Source organism: Tachypleus tridentatus, chromosome 4 (genome assembly GCF_004210375.1).
Source record: "Tachypleus tridentatus isolate NWPU-2018 chromosome 4, ASM421037v1, whole genome shotgun sequence".
In the NCBI taxonomy this organism is placed as follows: Eukaryota; Metazoa; Arthropoda; class Merostomata; order Xiphosura; family Limulidae; genus Tachypleus; species Tachypleus tridentatus.
The window spans coordinates 29,953,139-29,976,608 of record NC_134828.1 but is presented as its reverse complement, the minus strand read 5'-3'; the positions used below and the strand labels follow the sequence as shown (position 1 = coordinate 29,976,608).

Sequence of the window (23,470 nt, the reverse complement as noted above, 5' to 3'; positions counted from 1 at the left end):
CACTGATAGCCTTTGAAAATAAATCATGCATAAAATAAATACAATGAATGCTAAGACAAACGAGAGTAGGCCCAGTTACTAAACAAGTATATTGTCTTTCGTATAATAAACGATACACAGTTGATGTCAGATAAAAATTGAATTGTGGTTTTGTATCTGAATTGTGTGTGCTTCCTGCGCACACGAATTAAACAATTAGGTCAAAGTCAGCTACTGGCCATAAAGAAAACAGTCAACCAGCATCACTTATCCTCATGAGAGTTTTGTCTTGTTCTTTAAACTGAATAACAGGACGTAATGTCATATTTACAAACGTGCCTAGGACTCGCAAAGATTGGACGTATCCAGTGGTATTACTTCTTAATTCTCGGACCCTTCTATCCACAGTCCTTTTCTTGTTTCTTAAAAATTAGTCTCCAATAATTTAACAAGTTACACACTTATTCTACTCTGCTTAGGGTTAAGTTTACAATCTTTTGTTACAAATTAGTCTCCTATAATTTAACAAGTTACACAATTATTCTACTCTGCTTAGGGTTAAGTTTTCGATCTTTTGTTACAAATTAGTCTCCTATAATTTAACAAGTTACACAATTATTCTACTCTGCTTAGGTTAAGTTTTCGATCTTTTGTTACAAATTAGTCTCCTATAATTTAACAAGTTACACACTTATTCTACTCTGCTTAGGGTTAAGTTTGCAATCTTTTGTTACAAATTAGTCTCCTATAATTTAACAAGTTACACAATTATTCTACTCTGCTTAGGGTTAAGTTTTCGATCTTTTGTTACAAATTAGTCTCCTATAATTTAACAAGTTACACAATTATTCTACTCTGCTTAGGGTTAAGTTTTCGATCTTTTGTTACAAATTAGTCTCCTATAATTTAACAAGTTTATTCACAAATTAGTCTCTAATTTAACAAGTTACACAATTATTCTACTCTGCTTAGGGTTAAGTTTTCGATCTTTTGTTACAAATTAGTCTCCTATAATTTAACAAGTTACACACTTATTCTACTCTGCTTAGGGTTAAGTTTACAATCTTTTGTTACAAATTAGTCTCCTATAATTTAACAAGTTACACAATTATTCTACTCTGCTTAATGTTAAGTTTTCGATCTTTTTTTCATGTAATTACATTATTTTCTTTCCCTGCTTTGTTTCCACGGAAACATTTCCTTTTAGAGAATTAAAGTAAATTATGTGACTGGTAAGGTTTTCAGTAACGAACCAGTTTAAGCCTAACCGTTTCTATGTTTCGGCTGTGAGATAGAACTTGTAAAAGCGAGTTTCAATGAAAGCGATGTCGTTACTCTAACGATAATGATTTTTATCTCTGGAGGCGAATATCACAAGATCTACAAAGTGAAACCGATGCTTTCAAGTTAAAAAGCGGAACAAACTACTTCACATGACTCTTGTATTTATTTACAAGCTGATTGAGAAGTTAAACATGTGTAGGTATGTTCTTGTGTTTAGTTTTTTCACCGCCAGGATTTCAAATTATACTTAGTGCATTCGAAAACACCAACCACAGACACAAAACCCAGATTTGAACGTTTGCTTCAATTGCCATTTCTTAGCTGAGATCACGTGAATAGCTAGAAATAAGACTTTCAAGGGACTAGAGGGCGCTTTGATAAATAACGATTTAATTATTTAATTCTTTCTTGTTTTATTATTTTCATATTGCCTCTTCGACATCAAAACGTTTTTGTACACCTGACATATCGGTTCTACATTCACTTATAGTTGACTATCTATGGATCTAAACGTTAATTTGTTTTACACAACTTTCTTAAGTGATTTTACAAATAAGTTCTAGGTAACGGACGTATTCGTGATTTTCAATCTTAGGCAGATAAGATTGATTTGTTTTGAATTTCGCGCAAAGCTACACTAGGACTATCTGCGCTAGTCGTCCCTAATTTTACAGTGTAAGACTAGTAGAAAGGCGGTTATTCATCACCACCCACCGCCAACTGTTGGGCTACTCTTTTAACAACGAATAATGGAATTGACTATCACATTATAACGCCCCCACGCCTGAAAGGGTAAGCATGTTTGGTGTGACAGGGATTCGAACCCGCGACCCTTGGATTAGGAGTCTAGTGCCTTTACCACTTGGCCATGCTGGGCCAACAGGTAAGATTTTGGGGAAAGCTCGTGAACGTAGTTTGAGAATGATGAACCAGAATTTCATATTTGCAAAGCTGTTATATGCTTTCACATTCTTTTAAAATGCAAAAACTGAAATGTCCCACCAATGTGGAAGGTTTAGGGTTATAATCACATGGAGAGACCGAAGTGGCACAGCGGCACATCTGTGGACTTACAATGGCAGAATTCGATTTTCGATACCCGTGGTGGGCAGAACACAGACAGCCCATTGTATTGCTTAACTCTACACAAACAAACAAAGTGTATGGAACGATATTATTGTTATGAAAGAGTACGTTTTTCGACCCTAAAAATATACGATTTAACGTCATTTTAGTTTCAGTTTTTTGTTTTTTTGTAATTGCAAAACTATTGTAATGATAGACAGTTTGTAGACACTAACATCCCTTGTTGTCCACGTTAGATACCCTCCCTGGCAGAACAGTGGTGGGTCTTCGTATCTACAACGCTAAAATTAGGGGTTGGATTCCTCTTGGTAGACACATCACATAGCTCGATGTGGCTTTACTGTAAAAACACGCACACACAATTATGATAGATAACCTTCTGTATTGACATAGCAAGCTATGTATTGACACGCATACACAAGAAAGACAGTAGTGTTGACAACAGATTGTCGTCCTCAAGTCTTCAGCCCATGAATTCTCTTTAGAGGGACTTGTCTCTTCTGCAAATGGAAACGCTGTTATGGAATGATAAGGCGTCATTTGATGGTGGAAAATACTTGGGTATACGAGAATGGATATAACATATGATCTTCTGTTTATTGGCATTATGAAGGTTACGCAATCGAATTATAATCTGGCAGATAAGCAAGTTTGGATGAAGAAGTCACAAAAAATTTTACTTCCCCACCACAAGAATTTCTCTAACATTTTATAGGGGCACGTTTCTCGGGTTTCCTGGACCAGCATGGCAAAGCGCGTTAAGGCGTGCGACTCGTAATCTGAGGGTCGCGGGTTCGCATTCCCGTCGCGCCAAACATGCTCACCCTTTCAGCCGTAAGGGCGTTATAAAGTGACGGTCAATCCCACTATTCGTTGATAAAAGAGTAGCCCAAGAGTTGGCGGTGGGTGGTGATGACCAGCTGCCTTCCCTCTAGTCTTACACTGCTAAATTAGGGACGGCTAGCAGGGATAGCCCTCGAGTAGCTTTGTGCGAAATTCAAAAACAAACAAACAAACAATTCTCAGATTTCCATTTTGCTGGTCTTGGGCGTTTGAGTAAAGTGAATTTTTAAAATTATTACATAGTATTCCAGCTTTGTTACTTGTCCCCTGTGGATCAGCAGATTCTAACGCAAAAATTCGAGGTTCGATCCATACGACGAGCAAGCAACAAATATTCTACTATATAGATCTGCGTTCAATAAATAAAAAATAATAACGTTAATTAAGATTTGCGACGATGCTGTTCATTTTCTTTTGATGTGTTTTCGTTCAGCAAATCCGCATCGGGCTGTCTGCTGCGTCCACCGAGGAGAATCTAAACCCTGATTTTAGCGTTGTAAAACCGTAGACTTACCGCTGTACTAGCGATGAATTTGTGTTGATTCTGTTACTATTGCAATAACCCGATCATTCCCCTGTAAAAATGTTTGCCCAGCAAAGTAAACTTCTATTCATGTTTGTTTCTTATTATCAATCTAATCATAATGTGTAATAACAAATATATATCTTCTGCACGCTCAACGGATAATAACATGACGTGTCTTATCTATCTGCGTGTGTAAGACATTTCCTTTTCCAATGCTAATTTGGTAGAAGAATCTGAGCATTGTTGTGATATTTTTGCCCTTGAATTAGCTAAGCGGTCTTATAAGTTTAATTAATTTTCTCTAAGTTTTCACACCTAATGAGTTATGGAGCACGAGACTTTGTGCGACTGAAATGTGCTCGTGGAATTATTCACTATCTATTTTCTTACAAAGGACTTGTATAACATATAGAAACGTTTTCTTTGTTCACTGATGTCGAAATTAAGGGTGCTATTAATAAATATTTCTATCTTGTCAGCTTTTACGTTTTCACTATCGTGGTTATTAAAGCCGAAGTAGCCCAACCATTCTTTAGAATAGGGAACAACATTTTCACATGTAGAACAACTAAAAGGATAATAACCTAATTAATTTCATGAGGCTCTCCAGTTTCTAATCTCAGTGAACAAAGAAAGCACTTCGATTAACCAACACGTAAAAGGATTTAGTTAAATTATTTAGTTCGCTGACCTTACGAGTAATTATTATAAAGTTAACGGATTTATCTTTGAAATATTTTGCCACAGTTTTCAAAGTTTTAGAAATGAAAATCAACCACGTGTTATGTTATTAAATAGTTCGTTTTTCTGGTTCACCTGTAAGTTTCAAGGCTTATAACGCCATAATCTGGACTCGATTTTGTGGTTAGTAGAGCGCAGGTAACCTATGGTGAAACTTCAATAACAAACAAGCAAATAATTATTCTTTTTACTATTTGTCTATAAACAAACTTGGTGTTTTATAAAAGTATTACTTTTCTCAACTCGGAAAAATAACGCTTTTATTATAATATAGATGGATTAGTCCACTTTTTAATAACTGCAGAAGCTGTGTAGTAGTAGATTAATATACCGATTTTTGTTTTAAGAAAATATGCTTACAACGATTATTGTTAATTATGACGCCAATCGTTTAGAAGTCCTTTTTCATATCTGAAAGAGCTACGTAGCCTTTGAAAACGAAGTTCTTTTAAAATAATGCACTTAAATTTTTTATAGAAGTCTTAGTTATGAAAACTGGTTTTAAAATAAATCCGAGAACAGTATTTTTCCTAATGAATATGGCTTCTCACTGAAACACGGAAGGCTTAGGAAAGGGACTTCCATTCTCATCTCGTGAAAGTAAATACCCACAACAGCTGTAACATTTGAGAACATTTATTGCTGCTGCTACGTTTCTCCTTGGAGTTGTATAATATCTATCAAACTAAGCACCAATTTTAGTACATATGTAGGAGAAGAAACTAACCTAACTCAGAACAAATTGGATATAAAACACAATAACATTGTGAACTGTATTTTCATTCATCTACGGAGAAAAAAAACGAGCCATAGTTTAGCCGCATTTACTGCAACAGATGGTGAGTGGAACGTCTGAACACAAGTAAAAACATCTCGATTACTAGATTACATTCTTCCTTAAGCCTAGTTACTAGGCCCCTGGCTCTCCAGTTTCTGGACAAATATAATTTTCTGAAAACCAAAACATACCTAAGATGTCCTTGATATGATAACTCTAAACATGCCCATTTTGCGTTAATATGGTCAAACTCGTTACCTATTTAATCTTTAAAAGCCATCACACACACGTACATGTATATAAACATTAAATGTGATTCAAGCTACAGATGTGAGTGAGTAAGAGAGAGCAAGTTGGCCAAGCTCTACCAAAAATCTGTCCGTCCTCAGTTCTCACTGCTGATCTTGGTACTTTTAGAATTAAATCCTAAAATAGTTTATTGCGATGTCATAAATAAATTAGAGTAACTTTCTCATTATGTTCCAATATAATTATTCTCTGAAATAAAAACATCATACATATGGCAGAGCCTCAGAAATAGCATTTCTATACATATGTTTAAATTGCCGGTCTGTATTAATTCTGTATGTTTTATCCTGACCTACAATCTCTTCATTATTTTAATTACAAATACTTTACAATTATATATAAATATAAGTACAGTATTTTTGCTTTACCTCTCGTCTATTGGTTGCTGTAGTTAAAAGAAAGTGAATTTTGGAGAGAAATCAAATTTGGTTACAAATCGTTCAAAGACAACAACAAAAATAAAACGCCAGAAATTTATCCATATTTTTTGTTGGCATAAACTGAATGGGGACTTTCAAGCCCTAAAGACATTTTTAACCAGTTCTTTGGTCGTATATTACCACGAACTAGACGCGCACAGTCCTAATTGCTGTAAATCAGTCAGTTTTGACAGATTTTTGAAAATATCTTTCAAAAATACATTAATTTTTCATAACTGTTTTGCAAATGGGTCTGCTACGAACTGTAAATGCACTGTTAACATACTTTAGTCTAGAAGAATGAAACGTATATTAGAAGAAATAAATTAAGCGTGAATATTAACTTAAATTTGTATTTTTCACACTTTTCCACTGATCTCAACGTATTCAAAACGTCGAGCAATGTGTTTAATAGTTTTAGCCTGATATAAAAAACTGAAAATTGCCCGACGTATCAAAAACCTTAATCGTTTAATTTGACTTTAGTGAGCAATAAAAGTATAAATATATTTTCCCCAAACGTGAGTTGTTAAATTTTTTTAATATTATACGTTCATCAAAAATTACCTGTAGGTCTTGGAATTAACAGGTGTGGTTTGGTGACGTCACTGTCAGGAATTGTGACGTCAATCAAAATCGGTATTGGAGTTCCAGAGTTAATCATGGTAGCGTTGACGTCACCAGCAGATAATGACATTATTGGCCAGATGTTTTGAAAAGAGGAATACATAAATGATGATGCTTCAAATATCAATCACATGGCTGGATATGAGTGGTCATTAAGAATTATACTCTTGTCTCCAGTTGCAAATGTTACCGTGTGTTACTATATAAGAACTTCAGATGGAAGTTGAGAACGTAATTCAAATTAACTGTTTAAAATATATCATCTTTTTTTCTTTTTAAGTCTTAAGTTCTTCAATATGGTAACCAGTTCATCATTCCAGCTACAGAAGCGACTACTGTATACAAGTTAGATATATTGTAGCAATGTTTACGTCACTCTAAGAAATGTTTTACCCATACGTTTAATTTCATTGGAGAAAATTCCGATGTTTAGAGCCTGATTGGTTTTCCTTCCCTTACAAAATTATATACATTCAGTTTTCCACAGAATGTTCTTTAATATTCTATACATTCCAACCAACTTCGTTTATAACAATTAGAATTATTATGAATTTTTTGAACAATTTTACTAATAATTTCCGAATATCCCGTGTGTCCTCGGTTAAAATCTATTATATAAACTATGTTATCGAATGTGGTAGCTGACACGCGTATACACGTGTGCATTCTTTTTACTCACTCACGTAACTGTGGAAGTTTTGTGGGTACACACGAGTTCGATAAACCAGCTCTTCAAATGTTTAGGAATGCAGCCAGTTGGTGTTCCTGTCACGGTTGTTAACTCAACCATAAGGTGATACTGAATTTAGCCTAAGGAAATCAATGGCTTTAATTTTGGAACATCTTCCATTAATCACCTTTTGCCAGTCTTGCTGGTCTAAGACTTTTTTTTAAGTTTCTTTACCACGAATCTATTCACTCTCAGTAGGATGAGCACACCAAGAATATTCGTCGCAACTCAGCAATTTCGAACCAGCCCTCCTTCATTCGAATGACGTAACTCGGTGATCGCTAGAAGCCTGAAATTACGACAAAAAATTGCTTTTAACCGCAAGTAACTAACTTAGAAACTACAGAAAATTAATGCTACAGAGTTTTAAATCAGAAGTTTTATTCTGAGTAAGTAATTTTCATCTTCCTATATCCGTGCACTGTATTAAGAAAAAATGCACTGAAGATAAACAAATATAGAATAAAAGAACTTGAATCTCAAGTTCACTTGAAAATTTATTTTTAAGTCACCATCAGACATCTATAGAATCACAATAAAAAACGACTTTCCTGATAGCGATAAGATATATTTACATATAAGTATGTATGCAGAATAATAAAAACTGACACAGAGTCTGCCTATTCAGGTTGACAAACTCAAGTTGTATATAATATTAGGGATTCTTACCAACAAGGAAATTTTAACAAAGTGAATATCTTGTTAAAATGGGAAGAGAGAAAATAATAAACTAAATACTTGTGCTAAATGTGTAATTTCCAGGTTTTTGTTTCATAGTCATGCAACTATTTTGTACTATAGTTATCAACTGGGAATTTTTCCTTTTGTACTTCGTCCTTAACTTCATTAAGAAATTTTTTTAATATTTTCTTTCATTTTTTACATTTGTAATTTACTTCAAAGGAAATTCTAGAAATTAGTTAGGTATTTTATAATATAATGTACACCATTCATGACTCTGTTAATAAGGCTAAAACCAATGAACATTTTTAGCAACACTCCTCAAAGAACATGTGTACAAAAGGTATTTAAAATGTTAACTTTTCATGAAGTGTTAATTTATTGATTTGTTTTAGCTTAACGCTCCAAAATAGGTTATATATTCTCTGTCCAATAAGACAGATCGAACCATGGATTTTAGCGTTGTAAGTTCTTAAGTTTACCGTTGGCTGACTGAGGAACTAGAACTGATCTTTATTAAAGTTTTATTTTTATTATTGCAAAAGTTTTCTTTCGACAATGAATCAACAATATATAAAGTTAATATTATTTTTATTATTATATACAATTTTTTTTTGTCGACAATGAATCAACAGATATAAAATAATTATTATTATGTAATGTTTTTGTCGACAATGAATCAAGAAGATATAAAATTATTATTTTTATTATTATAGAAAGATTTTTGTCGACAATGAATCGACAAAGAGTATTTTACATTCGATGCTAATATCTACGTGCAGAATATTTTAAAGAGCGATTGTAGCGTACAAAGTGTAAGGCATTTATAGTGTATCTTTTGTATTTAGACCCGGCATGGCCAGGAAGTTAAGGCACTCAACTCGTAATCCAAGGATTGCGGGTTCGAATCCCCGTCACACCAAACAAGCTCGCCCTTTCAGCTGTGGGGACGTAATTATGTGATGGTCAATCCCACTATTCGTTGGTAAAAGAGTAGCTCAAGAGTTGGCGGTGGGTGGTAATGACTAGCTGATTTCCCTCTAGTCTTACACTGCTAAATTAGGCCCGGCTAGCCCTCTAGGAGCTTTGTGCGAAATTCAAAAGGAAAGAAAGAAAAGTGTCAATATATATATATATATATTAATTCAAAACACTATATATTTGCCTTTAAGATATACAAGATATATATTGTATTCATTTATAGAATAGCACATGACATTTGCACGTTTAGTAGCATTCTTGAATAATTTAATGCCACATAAGATAGAATACAACAAAGTTTGAAGACAAGTCTTTATTGTATCTGGAGCAACCTTCTGATTAACTTTAATATAGTTTATCCTGTCTGTTCGCGTACAACATGTTTTTCCATATTCTATCTCTGTCAGTGACTTTTTAAGTCATTAAAACTCCATTCATACTAGAAAATGAAGTTCAGAAACTTCTTATGCACAGAGTATGAGATAGTTCGGAAATCCTTTTTACATGGTTTTCAAACGTAATAACCTAGAAGCAATATTGTTCATGAAGTAAGTAAGTAATAATAGCAGAGCGTAGACAAACTGGTAACATAGGTGTGGCTAGGGCGTTGTCGGAGTGTACTTTATACTGTGTGACGTGAAAACTGATGAATTCGAAGTAGGATAGAAAAGGCGTATTGTAATAGATGCATTTTCGTTATCAAGGCGTAACTTAGATTTTACTTTTTGCATAAGACTTTTCAAATTTTCTCTTATACTCCTTTCACTAGACTTCCTTAGAAGAAATAAAGACACACAACAACCCAACCGGTTGCTTACATTCTCCATTTTTACTTGGGAGAAAATTCTGCGATTTATGTCAAAAACTTATTTTCATATTATTTTACTTAAGATTATCGGCCCAGCATGGCCAGGTGATTAAGGCACTCGAATCGTAATCTGAGGGTCGAGGGTTCGAATCCTCATCGCACCAAACATGCTCGTCCTTTCAGCCGTGGGAGTGTTATGATGTGACGGTCAATCCCACTATTCGTTGGTAAAAGAGTAGCCCAAGAGTTGGCGGTGGATGGTGATGACTAGCTGTCTTCACTCTAGTCTTAAACTGCTAAATTTGGGACGGCTAGTGCAGATAGCCCTCGTGTAGCTTTGCGCGAAATTCAAAATAAACCAAGTCCAAGGTTATCAATCAATTATGGTACCTTCCAAGTTGTGACGCTTGACAGCTCTAGTTCATCACTGTATGCTCCAACTTTCCTAATTCAAGCTTTTCATCTCCAATTCATTTTCTAATGTCATCGACCTTGCCTATGGCTATTCTTCCTTTGATTCTACTGATCAATTTCTCTACAAACCTTCCCTTAGACATAACTAAATGTTTTCATTCCCTACGTATATCCAACATTCATCTTTTTTTTGTCTTTGCATATTCCAATACTTCCTCGCAAGTTTTCTTTCTATGTAACCAATCTTCATCGTTCGTCTATGACACCACTTTTCAAATGTTCCCAACTCTTGTTTTGTTTTAGCAGACAGGCACCAAGTTTTAACCCCGTAGATTAGGAGTGATTGTACGCAACGTTTTAGTTGTCTGTTCTTCAGTACTGGTTTGATATATTTCCTCAGCAACTCTTTAGGATCAAAGAATGATGTTTTTACCATTCCTATGCTTTGATTTATACCATTTTCCGAAGTTTCCACTACTGTGGATATTTACCTCTAAACAAGTAAACTTCTCTTGTTGTTCTTACTTTTATCTTCTACTTTAGTGCATATTCCAGGAACTCCTTCAGATATATCAAGATGCCTCTCAAGTACCTCTTCCGCAAATTCACCCACAACTGCTTTATCATAAGCAAACTTATTACTGAAGGATTCTACTTTCATTAACCTTGATAACTTATGTACAGGTAACTACTCTCCCATCAATCACTCTGCAAACAAATTATACAATATCGATTACGACACACACCTCTCAACAATGAACAAACCGCTTATTGTCTGTCACTTTGAGCTGTTGCTTCCTGGGTCCAGTATACATATAAATCAGGAAACCGATACCTGATTGATTTACCCAAATATTCTACAAGTTATTCATCAATTTCCCGTGATTAGCCTTGTCAAAAGTCTTATCAAAGTCTACGAAGCATACATAAGTATCATGTTTACTTCTACTGAGGATTGCTTTCAACAACACCTTAGAGGTGTGAGTGACACCATCTGTATCTGTCACACTCCATAGACTTGCGTTTCTTGATGATAGGCACAGAAAACACATCCTATCATTTAATGTACCTTAAAACATTCCATCTCTTTAAATGGAGCTACATATTGAGGTAAAATATTTAATTTGTAAAATATGAATTTGATTTAAACTTTCTGTGGAATCTATACCTCAAACCAGTGCGTTTTTCATGCATCTAAATGCTTTCATATCTTACTTTTTTTTTCAGAATTGCTAGACCGTTTTATTATTTTTATGCCTGATTTCTTTTCCATCATTATACAATATGTTTCCATGTTCCGCTCACCACTATGTTTCAAAAAGTATCTACAGTATATTTCCATTTGTTTCCAATTTCTTAATATCCGCACATTTATTCCTATCTTTATCCTTTGTTTCTCTAAACTAAAGATGGACATTCTTACCTGTTTCTGCTTTGAAACTTTTTCTTTCGTCCATCTGTCGTAAAACCTCATACATCACAGATTTTGTTTTTATCAACTTTTTTATTCTCTGCTCCACGGTTCTTTATCGTGTTTCCTGTTGTGTCTCTTGGAACTCAACCGATTGGTCCTCTGCATCTTTGTTTACAAGTTCTTATTTTATTAATATTTCAAATATCTTTCAAATCGCTATAACAAATTACTTACTTATATATTCCCTTTTGTTGTTGTTGTTTTTTTTTATAAAGTATCATACGTCTCATTTTTCCATGTGAGGCGTCTCTGCTCAGTACAGAACATAATTTATATTTTATCTAGATATGAAAGTTGACTCTAAAGCAACCGATTTTGCTACAGCGTTGACATATAGGACTGGAATGAATAATCTGAATGGTTCAGACCATCAAGTTTTACATTCAGCTACTCTTTGATATGAGGCAGGATATGGTCAGGTGGTTAGGGCGGTCGACTCGTAATCTGAAGGTCACGGGTTCGAATCCCGGTCACATCAAACATGCTCGCCATTTCAGCCATGAGGGCGTTATAGTTTTACAGTAAATCCCACTGTTCGTGGGTAAAAGAGTAGCCCATAAGCTGGCAGTGGTGGTGATGACTAGCTGCCTTTCCTCTAGTGTTACGCCGCTAAATTAGGGACGGCTAGCGCAGACAGCCGTCGTGTAACTTTGCGCGTAATTAAAAAAAAAAAAACAACAGCAACTCTTACATATGATGTGGCTCCTGCTAAAATATAGCTGATAATAAGAAATGTGATCATTCTCTACTACTTCAAAAACCCTACAGATTTATAACGCTAAAATAAGTGGTTCGATCTCCTTCGGTGAACTCATCACCTGATGTGGCTTTGCTATGAGAAAACACATACACACTTTAATCACCAATCATAATCCAGTTGACAGACACTAGAAATTACATTAGATTGGGTGTAATCATTCAGCAGAGTGCTCTTCCAAGTCCATCTACTGGCTGTCTTTCTGCAATTCAAACACCTTTAATTCAAATGAATTACATACAATAATTATTAACAGGTATAATTTAATATGAGAGAAATTAAACTGTCATTCTGGCAATATATATCAAGGCTCAGGATATAAGACGGTAAGACAATGAACTTAAGATGCTTTATATTATTCGTTCCTATTATGTTCGCCAATAAATTGAAACCGATTTAGTTCGGTTTTGAATTTTACGCAAAGCTAAAAGAGGGCTATCTGAGTTAACATTTCATAATTTAGCAGTGAATAATGGGATTCGCCGTTACATTATAACGCCCCAACAGCTGAAAGGGCGAGCATGTATCTCAGAACGGCTGGTATGGTTAATTGATAAGGAGAGAACAGCATTTCGACCTTCCTAGGTCATCTTCAGGTTAAGGAAGATCAAAACGTTGTTATCTCCTTAGCAATAAAAGTGTTAATACCCATACCAGTCGTTCTGGGATACATTTTTATTTCAAGTGGGTTTTTCTTCATGAAGAAAGGACGAGCATGTTTGGTGTGACTGGGATTCGAAAGCGCGACCCTCAGAGTGGGAGTTAGCGGCCTAACCACTTGCATTTAGAAACACTAAACTTGAATACATTTTTATAAAGCCACATGTGACGTCACAAGGATTGACCAGTGGCGTAGTAAGCAAATACTACAATAAATGTATCAGAAATAACAATATGATGTTTGAGACACCTAATACTAAGAGATTTTCCGAATTTCATAACCTTCTTCACCAAAATACTGCTGCTCAAAATAGAGAACACATGTCACAGTCGGTGGAAGAGTACACAGATGAACAAGCTGTCACAAATCTCATTTCTTCTAAAGCATTTCAGAAGGTGTCATGAAAATAAACCCTGATTTTATTGACGTATATAATCATATCTTCTCAGCACCGTAATTTCGAATTATGGACCTCATTTTGGAATGTGATACGGTTGTTTGACTGCTAGTTTTAGGGTCATTCACCAACTAATATAGTTTGAGGTCTACATATCTCAACTGTTTACTCAATGCTGTCATGGTACTTTGCTTATGACCTGGTCAGCTATTCCAGATACTGGTATTTCTATTAGCTTGATATGTTAAAGTTTGCACGTACTCATTCAAAACGTCAGAAAAATCTCACCAAAGCAGGAATGTTCCATTTTAGTTATTGCCTATGATCAGGTATTAGAATAGATAAGAAGAGTGTGGTAAGTCCTTTTCTGGGCGAATATGTTGAACGTAATAATATCAGTTTTAAGTCTCTTGCTACATCACACTTACAATTTGTCAAGAAGAAAGAAGAACAGACCTGTTTGTAGTCCCTTCATCAAAGATAGACTAATTATAAAAATATTCAAGTTAATGAATACGGGGAACCAGCAAGAGATAATTTATTCATACCAATTAAAGGTTGCAATTGCAAACGATCACAAGTTTAGTAATATCTACAAAATATGGGACATGAATCATTATAAAGAGTAGCAGGAAGTTCTTTGTCACATCCATTCACTGAGTACTGCATCGCCATCATTAAGTTCACCAGATGGAATGCTGGCGCACACCAACAAAGCTACTCCAATGTACCTCTTGGAAAACCTCACAGAATATCACATGGATAGGACCCCAAAATAATTGAGTATGGATTGCTTATGGAATAATACCTTTACAATCTCTAACCTATCCACTTGCAGTTATCTGGAAGACCTGTCACTTTTGATAAATGCAAAAACTAGTCAGATTTGCATTTAGCCGCAAGCCATCCCCAATCGATTTCGTAACAGATATAGGCATAAAAATACTGTACGACTGAAAATATCATCAGGAAGTAGCAGGTGGTTAAGGTGTTGCGTTTCATCCTAAAGGACCAAGGCAGTGGAATAAAATACCTGGTGTTTGGAAAGAAATATTTGGTAAAGTTTTGTCTTGCTAATTGCAACAATATTAAGCACACGAAAACAATTGCCAGATATTGCGCTGACGTCTGGACAACGATATTATGGTCACAACTGTCTTTGAGTTGTTTTGTGATCGCCAAAAAACTGGTAGCCATCTTTTTATCATTCTATGCTCCGCATGTTTTAGTGGCCGATCACAGAGTTGTTTTTTATATGCTCAGTGCAGGAATTTATGTTATTTTTACATCTGCATGAGCGATCTCACAGATCAATCAAGCATTTGTTTTAAACCCGATCGTTGTAGTTAATAATAGTACTCTAGATATAGTAGTTGATCTGGATTCAGCAATATTTAAAGTTCTGATGGTTTACACATCTTCATAGAAACTAATTAAAAGCTAGTGCATTGCGTGTAAAATGTAAAAAAAAAAGAAACTCCTGATTATCGAAAATCATTTCAATAACTCATAATCACTGGCTTAGAAAGTTACTTCGATCACCCAGGTATGATTTGGTCTAGAGGTAGGTTTCAAGAGTGGCTGAACTAGAATCTATTGTTGTATTTTGGAATTCGGTCTCATTCCTAAGTAAAAAGTGTTCATATTCCTTCTCCAAACTTGCTGAATCAGACTAGACAAGCACGTGCTCTCGTATCACTGGCGAATATCCTATGGTTGTTTCTCGAGAGCTTCATCGATACACAGGGACCTTTTTCGTTTGTCTGTTTTCTTTAATTTCGCGCAAAGCTACTCGAGGGCTATCTGCGCTAGCCGTCCCTAATTTAGCAATGTAAAACTAGAGGGAGGGCAGCTAGTCATCACCGCCAACTCTTGGACTACTCTTTTTCCAACGAATAGTGGGATTGACCGTCACACTATAACGCCCCCACGGCTAAAAGAGCGAGCATGTTTCGTGTGACAGGGATTCGAACCCGCGATCCTCAAATTACGAGTCGAGCCTTTATGGATAATGAAGAACCTATGAACCCCACATCAGGATCAGGGTATTTAACGCTAGTGCTTTTTTATAAAATTAACGTCCCAAGAAAATATGTATAAGTTTATTATAAAATAGATGATCAATCTCACTGTTATAATGTTACGATTAATCCCACTGTTATAATGTGACGACCAATCCCACTATTATAATATGACGGTCAATCCCACTGATATAATATGACGGTCAATCCCACTGCTATAATGAGACGGTCAATCCCACTATTATAGTGTTACGGTCAATCCCACTTTTCATTAGTAAAAGAGTAGACCAACAATTGGCGGTGAGTGGTGACGACTAGTTACCTTCCCTCTGGTCTCACACCGCTAAATTAGGGATGGCTAGCGCAGATATCCCTCGTGTAGCTTTGCGCAAAATTTAAAACAAACAAATTAAAAATAAAATAATGTAGAATTGATGTGTAAAGTATTCCAGTGCATATTTTAAAGAGTAGAATGAATGATATTGCTCAAGCATTAACAAACACTTATTTATTTTACAAAAGTAATTCATTTTTACTGTTTAATAAAACCTAAACTTCAACTATAAGGTATAGTTGTGATGACTCTCCTATAATTCGTGAAAGTGTAGAGATGTAACATTAAAAATATTTCAATGGATTTTTAAGCCTAATTTAACACTCACAAATTATACTGAAAAAAAGCATAAGTTCACAGTATAAAGTAATACTTTGCCTGCGGATATAAAATATTAACAAAACCCATATCTAATTTTCTACTTCGATTTACGAATCCTTTCTTTTTCAAGATAATTTCACGTGGTTAGAGTGCTGAGTTAGAATCGCAAGTCTATAGGAAAAGGAAGTTTTATTGAAGCTCTAATGCCACGAGGAGGCAATGCTTCGGAAGCAGTACTGCGCAGCTTAGCGGCAATGTATGAATAACTGTTTTTTCCTTGTGAATATCCATTCAATCTACACTGTCATGTCTGAAATATACTCTTTTGAAACAGGTTTTAAAATTTGTAACCAATATTTTTATGGCTTCTCATGTGGTTATTATAGTGATCTGTTATGAAATGTCGTCTAGGTAAATTAGTTTTGTTATGCTGTTTTTTCAGTGCCCGGCATGGCCGAGCGCGTTAGGCGTGCGACTCCTAATCGGAGGGTCGCGGGTTCGCATCCCAGTCGCGCTAAACATGCTCGCCCTTTCAGGCGTGGGGCATTATAATGTGCGGTTAATCCACTATTCGTTGGTAAAAGAGTAGCCCAAGAGTTGGCGGTGGGCACCCGCGTGTAAAGTCATTTCTCACACCCAGCACACTTTTCTTCAGAGCAGAGACTTGAGATACAATGGTATTAAGGCGATTCGCATTAGACAGAGAAAGAAAGCACGCCATGACGTTCGTGCTCTGTTGGTTCAAGGTTTACTAAGGCCCCCGAGCTTTAGAAAACATATAAAAATAAACCAGAAATTCTACATAAAACCAGACCCTTAAGAAGGTTTTACGTCTTTCACAGCACAATCGAAGCTTACAACTGTTTCTTTCTCTCATTCTCTTATTATGCACTCAGAATCTGCAGCTAAAGATGGCTTAAAAACAAGTTTAGGGCAGCTATAAAGTAACCTAAAAGACGCATGCGCTAATTTTTAAAACAGTGATAAATACTGTCAGTGCATGTAAGAACAACAATGTTGGATATTATGAAAAAGTGAAGTCTTTTTCACTTTGTCCAAAGTCATAAGAAAAACTTAGTCAAACTTGTTTTGCTATTTCAGAGTATTTATAATAAAATGTTTGTTTGTTTAAAATTAAGCATGAGACTACACAATGGGCTACTCGTGATCTGCCAACCATGGTGTCGAAACCCGATTGGAAGACAATCAAAAGATGCGTCTTCACATATTTTTCTTCTGTTCTTTCAAAGTTTTTAAGCCATTTTATTATTACTCTGAATTTTTTTTGTGTCAAACAAACCAATATTTACTCCGTGCCGACTGAAGGAATCGAACCTCAACATTTAGCGTCATAACCTCTAAAGTTTATCGTTCAATCATTGGCGATGACGATTGTTTTATTAATATTATCTTGTAGAAACTATCTGCAGCTGTAAGTGAAAATTGGTCTTTACGTATTGACTTTATTTCTGGGTAAATATTTGATGGAAATACTATTGTTCTCTAGCGGTTTTGAAAGAATGAGAAAAGATTCTAACACAACTAAAAATTTCCAATTTATCATTTTCTAAAAACTTGATCTAGGCTTTGACATTTATATTATTATGAACTGAACTGACTGTGGCCTAATGGCTAGTGTGCCGAGCTACAAATCACAGGGTCCAAGGTTCAGACAATAATGCCACTGAACACCCTTCTCACTTTCAACTTTTTCCTGTTGTCAACGTGACAATCAAATGCGTTATTCGATTCAAGGAACTAGGTAAAGACTTTGTAATGGTAGATGCTGAAGTCTTCCCTTTTGCCAGGGGTCTCTAACCTGGAAATGTAGGCCACGTTCATATTAGATAGGCCAGGGATGGCCAGGTGGTTAGGGGCAATCTGAGGGATCGAATCCCCCTTAACTCAAACACACTCGCTATTTCAGCCGTAGGGGCATTATAATGTAACGGTTAATCCCACTATTCGTTGGTAAGAGAGTAGCCCAAGAGTTTGCGATGTGCATTTAAGACTAGATGCTCACCCTCTAGTCTTACACTACTAAATTATGGAAGGATGGCGCAGGTAGCTTTAGTGTAGCTTTGCACAAAATTAAAAACGAACTCTGTTATTTGTGCATAAAATTGATTGGTTACGTAATACGTAATGGCATACACATTAAGCAAAAATACCATTAATATCATAGTTAATCTAATTACTTAGACATTGGTCGCATAAACGTCAGAAAGAAAATGAGTGTCTTCATTCACTTTATTTGTCAGTTAGTCTTACTAAAGGTTCTGATAGGTAAAGTAATATTACAACATGATGAATCAAATAAACACCACTAGTAATGAGTCGAATAACAAGTTGGCAGTTAAACCGACTCTGAGAAAATTAGATAATTAGTCTGGTTACAACAAGGACGTGTTTAAAACCGAAACATATATTTTTAGAAAGAAACATGTTAAGATGTTACATTTTACTGGCACATCACATCTTAGGCCTTAAAGATGTCGTCATTTTTCAACGATTGGGCGGATAAAGTTCAAATGTAACACACGTAATACACAGTTTATAATCGACTCTATCATCCAGTGACTGATAATATGAAACTTTCTGAGCAAGAAAATTCGCCGATAGTTTAAGAATATAATAGGCTGAATCAGTGTGAAAATCGTAAGTCTAAACTTAGCCCTGATGAACGATACCGCTTGACGTTAATTGGCCATTTAGATGCAAATCTGGGATGACATCACTCAGCCGTGTTATCGGAGTTTTGCGTTTCCTTCGATAAGTGGGGATTATTTTAAAGAAGCATTTGTTTTGTTAATGAGGAGATAATGAAAACTAGAGAGAAGAAAAGTCACCAAATAAGAGTTGATGTTGAAGGAAGATGAGGTAGACAATATATAATAAAAATTTCGTTTTAATGTAACCTCTCACTGACTCTATGTAAAAATCATAATGAGCTTTACCGTGAATTAATTCCACATTATGCAAGTTATTTGCTATTATCAAAAAGCGTATATATTTTATTATGAATATATGGTAAAGCTACTAAGACTATCTATCTACCATCGTCTCTAATTTTAAAATATTGGCCAGAGAGAGGGCAGCCAGTCATTACAGCCTCACGCCTCACCAGTTTAATGTGCAAAACATAATTTGTGGATTCAATCCAGACTCTAAAATTCAATGTTCTACTAGAGGGCTAATCGGCGTTCTGTAACAATTATATGTTAGCTTTGATGCTCAGTTAAGCCTAACTTAGATGTATGATTTCGACAACAAGGAATTTTCTCAACGTAACTGAGGGAAACAGTGTTTTAGAGAACCACGTTAGTTTCTCATTTAATGGCGAGTCCAAACGTGTTTATAATGCGCACTTTTCTTCACCAAGGTCACGTTGTCTGGTGATACCGAAATGTTCACAGCAGACTAGATTGTGAAACTGGTGTTACAACAAAAGCTCAAGAAATAATGTACACAACTACTATCATATTGTGGAGAAAACGCAAACTTTCTCATTTCGTATTTAAAACATTTCTTCTCTACGCATACAAGAGTCGTTATATGGCAACTATAGAAGTGTGTGTTGACTAGACGAGCAAGACTAGTCTTAATCAAATATTCATGACTATATGCACTTAAGCAGAAAAACCTTATTTAAAACATGGGATGTTTAACTTACCACAGTGGAAGTAATGATCAGAAGACGATAAATACCAGAGTTAATGAAAGTATTTCAATGTAACGAAACAGACTGTGTTGCGAACTTCCTAAATGTCTTCTTTAACTGGAAGCGCTGAAAGCTCTTAAACATATTTCAGTTAGTGTCTAATCGATAAGAGTAGGCAATACCATGATTAAAAGTTTCTATTTTAATTTGCACGCTGAGTAACTCATAACGGATGTCCATATCCCTAAAGATTCGTATGAATTAAGCGTGAAAAGGACAGGTCTACAAATTCACAAATACAATTTCAAACACTTCTATAGGCTTTATTTAATACTTTAGAAATTAGTATCCATTAAAATATCTAACAGTTAAAATAATTGAATCTTATTCTGAGACATCCGCCGGTTAATTAGACACAGGAACTTGTCTCATACTGAACAACTCGTAAATTAGCTACTGAATATATGATAATAATTCAAATTTAATATAGAGAACGGGCCCGGCATGGCCAGGTGGGTTAAGGCGTTCGAGTTGTAATCCGATGGTCGCGAGTTCGAATCCCGGCCGCAACAAACATGCTCGCCCTTTCTACCGTGGGAGCGTTATAATGTTACGGTCAATCCCACTACTCGTTGGTAAAAGAGTAGCCCAAGAGTTGGCGGTTGGTGGTGATGACTAGCTGCCTTTCCTCTAGTTTTACACTACTAAATTAGGGACGGCTAGCGCAGATAGTCCTAGGGTAGCTTTGCGCGAAATTCAAAAAAATAACAAATATCAAGAACGTAGGTCTCGACGAAAAAAAATCAAATGTTAGGCTTAAATTTCTTCGTTTAAATTTCGTGCTTCGTATTGAAATCATCGGTCCTGAGTAACTTATGTTTTATTTCACTCAGAGTAATAACACAAGCCTGCGAAGGTTTCACTATCTTGAACTTGTTCAATAGTGGTTCCTGAATTCGCAAACGTTATCCAATTTCTCCATGGCGTGCAGATTTTTCACAAAACGTCGTAACGCATTACATAAAACAAAAACAACAGTTTAATGGTAGAAGACGTAGTTTCACAAAACAAGTCGGGATGATTGAGGATAAACATTCGGTTGACATCAGTGTTCTTTCATATCTTCAGTTTGCATTTTTGTGAGCAAACATAATAAGGGATAAATGATATAAGTAAAAATGTTTTTTTTTCTCCTAGAATTTGTAAAAAATTCTTACGTGATAGAAAAAAATGAATATTATTTTCGAAATATACGTAGCTAGCTAGCTAGCTTATGAAAAGTCCGTTAATTATACCAAAACAACTTTTATGACGTTTAAATTTGCAGACCTATTTAATTCATGTGAAGGAAATGCGTGTGCACATCTTATAGCAAAGTCACATTGGGCTATCTGCTGAGCCACCGAGGGGAATCGAACCCCAGATTTTAGTTTTGTAAATTAGTCGACTTACCGCTGTACCACCAGGGGGACGTGAATTAAATAGTAGCAAGTAACAAAAGATAAATTTCATGTTATTGATAATATAAAGTAGTTCAGTTTCTTTAAATCAGTCTCGTGGAAAAACAACGGACAAGCGATTGATTGTTTGGAATTAATCACAAAGCTACACAAAGGGGCTGTCTGTGCTCTGCCCACCACGGGTTTTGAAACCCGGATTCTAGAGGGCGCTATTCCGCAGACATACCGTTGTGCCACTGGGAGGCACAAACAAACGAAGAGAATATACTTAAAGTGATATGAATTGATAGAACTCTTGCATAAAACACAAACATCAATACTGTTTGTCATAGATACCAGACGTAACAGCAGTTTAATATAAAATTATACTGATAGAATAATTTTGCTACTGTTTGTCATAGATACCAGGCGTAACAGCAGTGTAATACAAAATTATGTTGTTGTTTTGAATTAAGCACAAAGCTACACAATGGGATATCTTTGCTCTGCCCACCACGGGTATCGAAACCCAGTTTTGAGCGTTGTAAGTCAGCAGACATACGGCTGAGTCAGTGGGGGCTACAAAATTATACTCATAGAATAAGTTTGTTAGTGTTTGTCGTAGATACGAGGTGTAACAGCAGCATAATACAAAATTACACTTACAGAATAATTTTGCTACTGTTTGTCATAGATACGAGACATAACAACAGTTTAATACAAAATTACACTTATAGAATAATTTTGCAACTGTTTGTCATAGATACGAGGCGCAACGGCAGTTTAATACAAAATTATGTTGTTGTTTTGAATTAAGCACAAAGCTACACAATGGGTTACCTGTGCTCTGCCCACCACGGGTATCGAAACCCAGTTTTGAGCGTTGTAAGTCAGCAGACATATGGCTGAGTCAGTGGGGGGGGTCTACAAAATTATACTCATATAGTAAGTTTGCTACTGTTTGTCATAGATACGAGGCGTAACAGCAGTTTAATACACAATTACACTCATAGAATAATTTTGCTACTGTTTGTCGTAAATACGAGGTGTAACAGCAGTATAATACAAAATTACACTTATAGAATAATGTTACTACTGTTTGTCATAGGTACGAGACATAACAATAGTTTAATAGAAAATTATACTCGTAGAATAATTTTGTTGCTGTTTGTCATAGATACAAGACATAACAGAAGTTTAATAGAAAATTACACTCATAGAATAATTTTTACTACTATATTCCAGAACTAACTGTAGTCTGGCGTAGGGTTTTTCATATCCTCGAGCACATTCCGCATGTCTATTGAAACACCCACCTAATGAACCTACAGATACTGAATAGCCTCCTCACATATGTGGATTTTGTGTATATACTTCGCCCCGACACTTTTCTGCAACTCCCCCTTTAGAGACCCCTGATTTATCAGGCTGACAAAGTGTCTTATTTTCTATTCAATTACTTTGGCCATTTTCTGTAATGGTTGAAAAGTTTTTGTTTTTAAAGGCAAAGCTCAAAGCTGCATGATGGGCTGTCTGTGTTCTGCCCATCGCGTGTAGGGAAACATGATTGTTAGCCTTATAGACCCTCATATTTACTACTAAATCACCGGGGGCACTTCACACTATGAGTTACATGCAAAAATATGAAAGTGTCCAATTTTGATTTTATTCCAAGGTAATTTTACTTAATCTTTTCTCTTCTATAAGACTGTGACTCGTCCCCAGAGACGATTCTACTAGGATAAACAATTCACTATTCCCATCACTGATTCTCTTTAAACTGTATAGAATAGAGTAGTCAAGCGGTTCTTGGTAAAACAAAAATCTCGAACAGCGCATTTGATTGCGTCAGTTATACCTGAAGACCGGGGTGAAAGAGGATATTCATTAAAAGCGTTGACATGCGGGAAATCTCTGTTTCGTATACAATTAAATAATAATTTAGTCAATGATTGCAATCTGCGCTTCACTTTTATACACGATAAATTCTGAAATTTCATGAATGTATTATAAGTTAATTAAGAACTGCGATAGTTTTTCAGAGTATTAACTTCCCCAGAAGCGAAGGCTTATCGCTGAGAATGAATATTAATAACCACTGAACAACACGACAATATTAAACGTCACAGAAACAACGAACAAAAAAGGCTTAGCAAACTATTGGATGAATTTGTTGAAAGGAAGCACATGTAACTAAGA

General features: G+C 35.5%; 1 protein-coding gene across 8 annotated transcripts in view; it reads right to left on the bottom strand.

Annotated features, from left to right (window-relative positions):
• Positions 1-23,470, bottom strand: part of LOC143248778 (uncharacterized) — a 250,392-nt gene that overhangs the window by 44,577 nt on the left and 182,345 nt on the right. For 7 of the 8 annotated variants that reach the window (XM_076497485.1, XM_076497480.1, XM_076497484.1 and 4 more), the window contains one exon: positions 6,533-7,611. In XM_076497485.1, coding sequence (XP_076353600.1) covers positions 6,533-6,695 — 163 coding nt within the window. In that variant the 5' untranslated portion in view covers positions 6,696-7,611. Of the gene's footprint in view, positions 1-6,532; positions 7,612-11,629; positions 11,786-23,470 lie in introns of all 8 variants that reach the window. The other variant, XM_076497477.1, reaches the window with a different exon arrangement.